This window comes from Onychostoma macrolepis, chromosome 21 (assembly GCF_012432095.1).
Source record: "Onychostoma macrolepis isolate SWU-2019 chromosome 21, ASM1243209v1, whole genome shotgun sequence".
In the NCBI taxonomy this organism is placed as follows: domain Eukaryota; kingdom Metazoa; phylum Chordata; class Actinopteri; order Cypriniformes; family Cyprinidae; genus Onychostoma; species Onychostoma macrolepis.
The window spans coordinates 8,283,890-8,294,428 of NC_081175.1; the positions used below are offsets into that span (position 1 = coordinate 8,283,890).

General features: G+C 37.9%; 1 protein-coding gene across 4 annotated transcripts in view; it reads left to right on the forward strand.

The window, feature by feature from the left end:
• sgcd (sarcoglycan, delta (dystrophin-associated glycoprotein)) overlaps nucleotides 1-10,155 on the forward strand; it is a 364,688-nt gene extending 354,533 nt beyond the window's left edge. For all 4 annotated transcript variants that reach the window (XM_058758921.1, XM_058758924.1, XM_058758923.1 and 1 more), the window contains 2 exons: nucleotides 5,373-5,496; nucleotides 9,256-10,155. In XM_058758921.1, coding sequence (XP_058614904.1) covers nucleotides 5,373-5,496; nucleotides 9,256-9,429 — 298 coding nt within the window. In that variant the 3' untranslated portion in view covers nucleotides 9,430-10,155. The remainder of the gene's footprint in view (nucleotides 1-5,372; nucleotides 5,497-9,255) is intronic.
• The last annotated feature ends 384 nt before the right edge of the window (nucleotides 10,156-10,539 follow it).

Consider the following 10,539-nt stretch of genomic DNA (forward strand, 5'->3'; position numbering starts at 1 on the left):
GCCGTGAGGAAATATAGAGCCGAGTATCATCAGCATAACAGTGAAAGCTAACAACATGTCTCCTGATAATATCTCCCAAGGGTAACATGTAAAGCGTGAAAAGTAACGGCCCTAGTACTGAGCCGTGAGGTACTCCATACTGCACTTGTGATCGATATGATACCTCTTCATTCACTGCTACGAACTGATGGCTGTCAGATAAGTACGATTTGAACCATGCTAAGGCACTTCCACTAATGCCAACAAAGTTTTCTAGTCTATTCAAAAGACTGTTGTGGTTGATAGTGTCGAACGCAGCGCTAAGATCCAGTAGAACTAATAAAGAGATACAACCACGATCAGATGATAGAAGCAGGTCATTTGTAACTCTAATGAGACCAGTCTCAGTACTATGATACGATCTAAATCCTGACTGGAATTCCTCACAGATATCATTTTTCTCTTAGAAGGAATATAATTGTGAGGATACTACCTTTTCTAGTATCTTTGACAGAAGAGGGAGATTTTAGATCAGTCTGTAATTAACTAGATCTTTGGGGTCTAGTTGTGGTTTCTTAATGAGAGGCTTAATAACAGCCAATTTGAAGTTTTTGGGGACATATCCTAATGACAATGATGAATTAATAATAGCCAAAAGAGGATCTATGACTTCTGGAAGCAGCTCTTTTAGTAGTTTAGATGGGATATTGTCTAACATACGTTGTTGGTTTAGATGATTTAAGAAGTTTATACAATTCTTCCTCTCCTACAGTAGAGAATGAATGGAATTGTTCCTCAGGGAATCTATAGTGCGCTATCTTATGCGATACTGTAGCTGACGGCTGCAAGGATACAATTTTATCTCTGATAGTATCGATCTTGGAAGTAAAGTAGTTCATAAAGTCATTACTGCTATGCTCTTGGGAAATGGCAACACCTGTTGATGCTTTATTTTCATTAATTTAGTGGGTTATGTTTGTTTTCTTCTAGAAGAGACGAAAAGTAATCAGATCTAGCAGTTTTTAATGCTTTTCTGTAGGATAGGGTACTTTCCCGCCAAGCTAAACGAAATACCTCTAGTTTAGTTTTCCTCCAGCTGCGCTCCATTTTCCGGGCTGCTCTCTTTAGGGTGCGAGTGTGCTCATTATACCGCGGTGTTGGACTTTTATCCTTAATCTTCCTTAAGCGTAAAGGAGAAACCGTATCTAAAGTGCTAGAAAAGAGAGAGTCCATAGTTCCTGTTACATCATCAAGTTGTTCTGAGCTATTGGATATGCTGAGGAACTGAGATAAGTCAGGAAGATTATTTATAAAGCAGTCTTTTGTGGTAGAGGTAATGGTTCTACCATATTTGTAACAAGGAGTTGGCTTTACAGCTTTAGCTATATGGAATATACAGGAGACTAGATAATGATCTGAGATATCATCACTCTGCTGCCAAATTTCAATGCCACTGACATCAATTCCATGTGACAGTATTAAATCTAGAGTATGATTTTGACAATGAGTAGGTCCTGACACGTGTTGTTTAACACCAATAGGGTTTAGAATGTCTATAAATGCTGATCCCAACAAATCTTTTTCATTATCAACATGGATATTAAAATCACCAACAATTAGTGCAGTCAGCACTAACTCCGATAGAAAATCAGAAAATTCTTTAATAAAGTCTGTATGGTGCCCTGGTGGCCTGTATACAGTAGCCAGTACAAACATCACAGGGGATTTATCATTACTAATTGTTTCTATGGATAACGTTATATGAAGCACCATTACTTCGAACGAATTATACTTGAAACCCGACCTCTGAGAGATACTGAAAATATTGCTATAAATTGTAGCAACACCTCCCCCTTTACCTTTTGGACGCGGTTCATGTTTGTAACAGCAATCTTGGGGTGTAGACTCGTTTAAAGTAATGTAATCATCTGGTTTTAGCCAGGTTTCTGTCAAACAAAGCACATCTAGTTTATGGTCAGTGAACATATCATTTACAAAAAGTGCTTTTGAAGAAAGGGATCTAATATTCAATAAGCCAAGCTTTATCATGTGTTTATCTGTATTATATTGTTTTTTTATTTGTTGAACATTTGGATGTTTTCTGTATTTTCTAGTTTGGGGAACAGACACAGTCTCTATAGTGTGATATCAAGGTGAAAAAGTTTCTATGTACTGAGAGTTAACTGACTTCTGTGACGTGAGGCAGCTAGCAGACGGTCGGTTTAGCCAGTCTGTCTGCTTCCTGACCTGGGCCCCAGTTAGTCAAATACGAACTCTAAGACTATGTGCCATATTTCTAGAGAGAAGAGCGGCACCACCCCAGGAGGGATGAACACAATCTCTTTTCAGAAGCAGACAGTTCAATGACAGAAACTCGACAGTAAGATAAATCATACTCAGACTCATTCTCAGGCTCATTGGTCAAAACTGGACACACAGATAGCTCAGGATTAAACTCATTGGCTGGAAATGGACAGACAGACTTTTCACTAATGGTCTCTTTGGCAATGACAGGGTTAACAGGGCATACAGAAAGTTCATTTAAGGTTTCCATGGCAGTGACAGGTAGGGATGAGAGTTCCTGAACGGACCTTGTAGCCACAGCAAAACAGTCAGGAAATTCACAGACAGCATCCTCAGATGTGAGAGACAAGGCTGAGAGTTCAGAGGCAACCTCCTTGGCTGGGTCGGGACAGGACAATAGTTCATAAGCGGTCTCCACAGCTGTGACAGGACAGGCAGAGAGATCACAGACAGCCTCCTTAGCCGTAACAGGACAGGACGAGGATTTGCAGACGGCCTCCAAAGCTGTGACAGGACAGGCAGAGAACTTGCAGACAGCCTCCATAGCCGTGACAGGACAGGACGAGGATTCGCAGACGGCTTCCATAGCCGTGACAGGACAGGCAGAGAGTTCACAGATGGATCCTGCTGCGGATGCCGCCTCCTCTGGAGGTTCTACAATAGTAACATCAGGAGACAGGTAGAGTTTATTAACATCCTCCTTAACAGGACAGGTACAGTGTTCATCTATGGTTACTTCGACCATGACATGACTTGCGGAAAGTACATTTCTGGGCGCCACTACCACGCAAGGTGCTGAAGCGAGCACCGCCGCTTTGGGAGGTCCTGCTGCATGTGCTGCCACCTCTGGAGAAACTGCAGCAGGCACCATTGTTTCGAGGAAAACAGCAGCGAGTGCCACTGACCTTGAATATTTGGGTGTGACAGACAGGACATTACAAGACTGTGGATGATCAGCTGTGATGTGACGTTGTAGCACGGCCACATAAGAGGGAGATATTTCACCGAAACATACACACACACCAATGGACTTTTACGGACATTTTCAATTGCATACATACTTTTACATACCATATTTCTTTCTATGTCTTCTTGTATAATACACTCTGGGTTGGCATTTATTCCTTGTTTTGTTGGTTATTTATTGTGCCTGCATTCATTCGAACACACTGGTTATTTATTTGTGTAGCCTGCCTTATCTAGGCTGAGCGTTACAACGTCACTCTGGATGAGCAGCTGTGACATAACGTGACTCTGGATGAGCAGCTGTGACGTGATGTGACTCTGGACGATCAGCTGTGACGTGACTCTGGACAATCAGCTGAGACGTGACTTGATTCTGGACGATCAGCTGAGACGTGACGAGACTCTGGAAGATCAGCTGAGATGTGATGAGACTCTGGAAGATCAGCTGTGACTTGACTTGGCTCATGAAGATCAACTGTGACTTGGCTCATGAAGATCAACTGTGACTTGGCTCATAAAGATCAACTGTGACTTGACTTGATTCATGAAGATCAAATGTGGCTTGACTTGACTCATGAATGGCAGCAATGATGTGATGGGATGTTGTTGTGGCCGCCATTTTGTGAACACGCTCCGGTGCAGCCACCATTTCATGAGCGGGTTGAATCACCGGAGTAGCGATCAGTAAACTTGAATATCCCGGAGCTTGTGGTTGACTAAACTCAGCAGCCACATTACAGGCATAGACGGTATACAGTAAACAAAGAGCCAACAGCCAATAAAGCATAATCCACAAACTGACTTAGTGACGAACGCGGACCCTTGTGAATGAGCTTAGATTTCAGCAGTTGATTTACACCCTCACAGAAAAAGTCTGTCAAAACACAGTCCGGCAGATCAGAATAATAAGCAATGTTCAAATACTCTTGAATATAGTCCTCGAGCGATCGTGTGCCCTGTTCAAGGGCTAATAACAGTCTTGCAATGTCCATACCTGGCCAGTGGCCACTTGAGAATCCGCTGGATCCTTGTGTGGCCGAGTATTCTGTTACGGGACGAACGAGACCTCTGGTGACAATCGGACAGAAAGTCACGGACCAGATTCATGACATTAATACAGTCATAAAGTAATTATTTTATCACAAATAAATATTTCAATGAATAAAACTGGCTGTGTCTATAGTATTACAGACTACACAACATTATTATATTATTTTCAAATTAAGTTTTAAATTATTATTATTTTAAATTATTGTCCCTGGATCAGTAGGGTACTCTTGTAATAAAGTAGCAGTGGCTGGGACAGATTTTAAGCATCAGTTCCACTTAAAAAGATGCAATCTAATCCTGTTTACATGAAATAAGCCTGCTTCCGAGTAGGTTTAAGCTAATGGACCTGTTGCTATGACAGCAACTCCGGGATGAGCTTTGAAGAACCAAACAATCCAAGATCATGCCAAATCGTCAACAATGAAATCCAGCAAACTGAGTTAGTGAGGTACGAAGAACGGGCCCCTGTTATAAATAAAACAGGGCAGACACTGACATCTGATTGACATCCCATTTCTAAAAAAAAAAAAAAAAGCATTTCTGAACAGATGAACTGTAATTTCACCTTCAAATTAGCTGCTAATCCTAGATTACTAGATACGCATACTTTTGCTACTCACAGATATGTAATATTAGATCATTTTCCTAAATTTAAAAAAAAAAAAAAAATGACAAAGAAATGTTATCTCATTTGCTTGTTTGGATTCTCTTTGTCTACTTTTAACAATTGAACATCAATGATGTCATAATTATGCAGAAATAATAATTATATATATATATATATATATATATATATATGTATGTATAATCTAAAGGGTTCACAAACCTTCAAGCAGCACTGTGGTGTGTGCGTACGTGTGTGTGTGTGTGTGTGTGTGTGTGCGTGCGTGCGTGTGTGTGTGTGATCAAAATCAAATGGCATAATTTGCATTTTTTTTTCCAGGAAATTGTTTACTTTGCAAAGCTCTCCTTTGAAATCATCAGCTTCATTGCTACAACATTTTTGGGCTTTTTTGAACTAATTTGAAGGTCTTATGTAGATAATATACCTTGTGATATTGTCTTCTGCTCAGGTTGGAGTCTCCTACACGTTCGCTATACATGGAGGCGCCTAAAGGAGTGAAAATAGAAGCTGACGCAGGTGATTTCCAAGCAACTTGTAGGAGCGATTTACGCCTGGAGTCGAAAGACGGAGAGGTAACTGTCCTTCATTCTCTGCTGATGCTGTTACTGCCAGTGGGCCTGATGCTGTAGTTAATGTACTCTGAGTTGTGACACTTCCATCTGCCATCGGTTGTCATCAAAACAAGTGCTCTTTTGACATCCATATTATCTCCTTCTCATGTTCAGAGGGAATCAGGCATTTACTTAACCCTCTGGTGCTCCTTATTTGGGAGTCACACTTGTTATCTTTATGGTCAAAAGTGACCGGACACCTAAAATGTAACTTTCCTCCCCCCCAGTAAAATCAATGTAACATATTTTTGTTTAATAATATTTTTTATTTTTTATTTTGAGAGAATTTCATGGTACTAATTAATATTTATGCAATAATTATGATCAAATTTTCCCATTGAAATTAATACTTTTTTTTTTCAAATATTTTCTATTACTTTTCAATTATGGCAGCATTTCTTGTTAAAATAGAGCCAATGCCTTTAAAACCAGATTAGTGCCATCTGGTGGGAGTAAAATAAGAAAAACATCTGCAATTCCATGGTTTAGCCCATTGATTCCCATGTAGCTCTATATAAAAGGCCTATAAATTCTCTAATTGTTTTTAGACATAAATACTTATTTTTATTACGTTTTGGGTTTGGATATATATTTAGACATTTTCAAAGACAACTTTTTGTAAAGGTTTAGATTTTTTTTGGTTTGAAATGTTGCTTTAAAGCGTCAGTTTTTGAAGTATTATTACTACAGTCAAACCTGAACACAGAGAAAGCATTTTGTTACACAAAATATTAAAATTCTATAAAAAGTAACAAAAATGAACAGGAATGTTTTATCAGAGCTGAGTCCTTCTTGGTCTGATCTTATTTCAGCCTCTTGTTTCAGTTTTCTGAGTTGTTATGGCTATATGGTTATAACCATACCAATTCATTTGAATGTGTATTTGTGTGTGTGAGTGGATGTGCCTGTTTTGCACTCTTGATGTTTCAGAGTGTAACCCTTTCCTTGCTGTCCACTTTTTTACTGCATTGTAGTTGAATTATTGCTTTTATTTTATATATTTGCTGTTACAGTCACACCAGTTCATAGGTGTGTGTGTGTATAAGTGTGTGTGTGTGTGTGTGTGTGTGTGAGTGGATGTGGTGGTTTTGCACTCTCAATGTTTTAGAGTTTCACCCCGTCATTGCTGTATACTTTTTTCTGCATTGTGGCAGATTTGTAGATTGTACACACAAAAATATGCAGATTTTTGTGGTTTTGTCAATTTCCCTTTCATTTCCTATGGTCGGTCATTTTTGCCCGAAGAGCACAAGTGTGACTTTTTTTTTTTTACGACCACTTAGCCAGCTCGAATCAAGCCCTCAATTTTTTGTGTGTGTTCACATTCTAAATGCCATAAAATTCACCAAGTTTCGTACCATTCCAATGAAGCTGTGATTTTTAAAAATTCAAAACAGAACATTTTCCGGTCAAAAGAGCACCAGAGGGTTAAACATTCATGCTTTAACACATCTAGATGACAGTTATCTGACATAAATATCCATGATTAAATTGTACAGACTGGTGATGTGTTGATAAATGTGACCCTGGACCACAAAACCAGTCTTAAGTCGCTGGGGTATGTTTGTAGCAATAGCCAAAACTACATTGTATGGCTCAAAATTATTGATTTTTATTTTATGCCAAAAATCATTAGGATATTAAGTAAATGTCCCATGAAGATATTTTGTAAATTTCCTACTGTGAATATATCAAAACTTGTTTTTTGATTAGTAATATGCATTGCTAAGAACTTAATTTGGACAACTTTAAAGGCGATTTTCTCAATATTTAGATTTTTTTTGCACCCTCAGATTCCAGATCTTCAAATAGTTGTATCTCGGCCAAATGTTGTCCTTACATAACAACCCATACATCAATGGAAAGCTTATTTATTCAGCTTTCATATTATGTATAAGTCTCAGTTTCGAAAAAATTGACCCTTATGACTGGTTTTATGGTCCATGGTAACAAATGATCTGTTAAATAATCGTTATGTTTTTAAATGAATGAAACTAAAATGAGATATATATTCCGAATATCAGTGCTTTGTGTAATTCTATTTTAATTGTGTTCAACATAAGTTAGAAAATTTAATTAGCACAGCTAATATCTGCTGACATTAAAGTCATGAATTTCAAAGCTTTAGTAGAAAAATATTTTAAAGAAATGAGCAAAGAGTTACAATTATCCTTTAGTTACAGAAATTTCTAAAACAGTGATGGGGGACATGTCCTCATTTATAATAACTGCTACTCCCCTGGGATTTGCCATTTGACTTGCAGATTGATAGTTAAACAAATCTCACTGAGGACAAAGGCCCAGGTTTGAATCAGCTCTCGTAGTATCAGGTTACGCTTTCTTGACTTTCTCCCATCTGTCACATATTCCACTCCAGCATTTTCATTTGTAACTCCTTTTTTACCAGGAGAAACAGACACCTCCACCGGCTTGAGTGCCCCATTGACAGTTCTGCCTCAGTTAGACTGGAAATTTGCACATCAGCCTCAGAGGGGGAAAAAATCCCTCCCTCACTCATATTTGCTCAGTAGCAGATGTCTGGGGAAGTCAGCTGAGACCCCTGCTTAAAAAGTGTTTCAGGTCATTTGACGGGAATGCTTCCTTGAGGCTGTCAGTAATGACTCCTCTTACCTTTTTATATCTTGACTAGCTCCTCTCCCAGCCTTGGTAATACATGTTTTCTCAAGGGTCTCATGAAAAATAGAAAGTGAGAAATGAGACAGGTTCAGGTCCGGGAAAGGGCTAAAAGTATGTCTAATCGAGACTTACTGGAGTGCTTATGTCACTGAAACTGCCATGATTGGTTGGATGTAAGAGGTTAGAGTACTTGACTGTGGATGAACACCTTGTGAGATGGGATGTTTTGTTCAATGAAATGACAATTCTGGTCTTTTTGGAACTACAGTTTGAGAGTTCAAGATGGTAAAAGAGGAGAATAAACCTGGAAATAATAACTTTACCACTGTATAAGGCACTTTCAAATTAAATCACTGATCTGATCAGTCTTTATTTGTAGCGAGAAACATTTCATTATATAACAAAATTAATCGAGCATGAAATGTAGCTAGTTTTAAGTAGTGATTTTGGCCTGTCAACCTCAGAGGTCTTGACCTTCTCTGCTGTATCTAGCAAGACAGTCATACTGTAGGTGCCAATGTCTTAAAATCATGTTAACATAATTGTGAAAATCTTTTGAATTGCTATTCACTTCATTGCAGTAAAATGTTTAATTATTAGCTAATTTTAATACTACAATTTATTACTACACTATATTTATTTATTTTTTATTACTAATTAGTTTATTACTAATTTTATTATTGCTAAAAACTTTACTACTTTACTACTAAAAATCATTCTCATAAACAATATAATGGTGTTTACACAGTTTTTCCTCCCTCATTTTTTTTTCTTTAATTTACAGAAAATATATATTTTTTTAAGGTCCCAAACTATTATTATTTCATTTTGATGCTGAAGTAAATGTTTATAGAAATGACACTCACACTTTTAGACGTGTCCCAAGTTTTAGTAACATGGTTGAAAATGAATGAAAGAATGATTGAATGAAAGAAATACAAAAAAAAAAAAAAAAAAGGTTGAGGTTGTACGTGTGTATTTTCATGGAAAGTGGCATAAACTAATTGAAGGAATGTTTATATAATGTAACTATGATATGAAAGAATGAAATAAATTTGAAACCCTTCTCTCTTCTCTCTTAAGATCAGCTTGGATGCCAGGAAAATCAAGCTCCTTCGTCTGCCGGAGGGAAAAGCCTCCCCCTCTGGAACTAGACAGACTGTCTTTGAGGTGTGTGTCTGTCCCAATGGAAAACTCTTCTTATCACTAGCAGGAACTGGCTCCACTTGCCAGATCAGCAGCAACTTATGCCTCTAGATACTCACAAAATCCCTTCCACACAATTACAACACACTTGTACATACAGAGGACTTGTTCCTCTCTTGAAGAATCCAATGGTCAAGATTCATGAAAATACTTTGTAAAACAATGTTTGAACAAGAAACTTTCAAGGTGATCACCAGAAAACCATTCGACACATCGTGACAGTCACCATTCCAATGCATACATCGCTTTTACTTGGAGTCCTTTTTCAATGAGAATTATATATATATATATATATATTATTTTTTATTTTTTAATTTTGCTGAGGAAAGTACCGTGGGTGCTTCATCTTGTGTACACCACATAAATATGACAATTTTCTTCTGTTTTGAGGTCTGTTTGTAACATCAAATTGTGTGTTACTACTCAAGTTCTACATCTACAGTCCTCCCATGACGGTGATCACCTATATCCAAACTGTGCTTACACTGGGATAAAACCCTTACACCCACTCTGTTCAAAAAGAAGAACAGCGCCTGTGCCTTAATTCAATGCACTCGTGGCAAGAAGCACACCCCACTCACTTTAATTTAGACAAGGACACGTGCATTTAAGTTACTTACTTTTTGCTCCCACAAATTAACATTTTTATGCAGCTTAATTGCATAAATGTTGAGAAATCAGTGACCCCAAACTCACATTATGTGCTGATTTCTGCTTTAATTTGGAAAATAAAGAAAATTATTCAGATTGTGTTTCAAGAGAAGAGAATATTTCAGATTTTGTTTCAAAGTTTTTTTTATTGGCTTGGCACACAATGAAAAAAAGTTGAAATTGGGAGAAACACCTGATGTGTGGATGTTTTCTTTGTAAATCTAAATTAAATTCTTATTGTACAATTGAACACTAAAATGTGCTAAACAAACCAGAGACATCCAAAGCAAAGCAGTTAGTTATTCTGTCATATAACAAGAAGCTGTTGAAGATGTAGGAATTGAACGTTCATACTTCCCAGTTCTCAAGTGTCACAGTGCTTCTAGGAGGAGGTGAGGAACGTGGAGGCGAGGAACGCGGAGACGATGGAGAGTAATGAGGAACAGTCTTTATTTATACACACAGGGGGTAACACAGGGTATGCAGGAGACACAGACGTAGCATGTATTA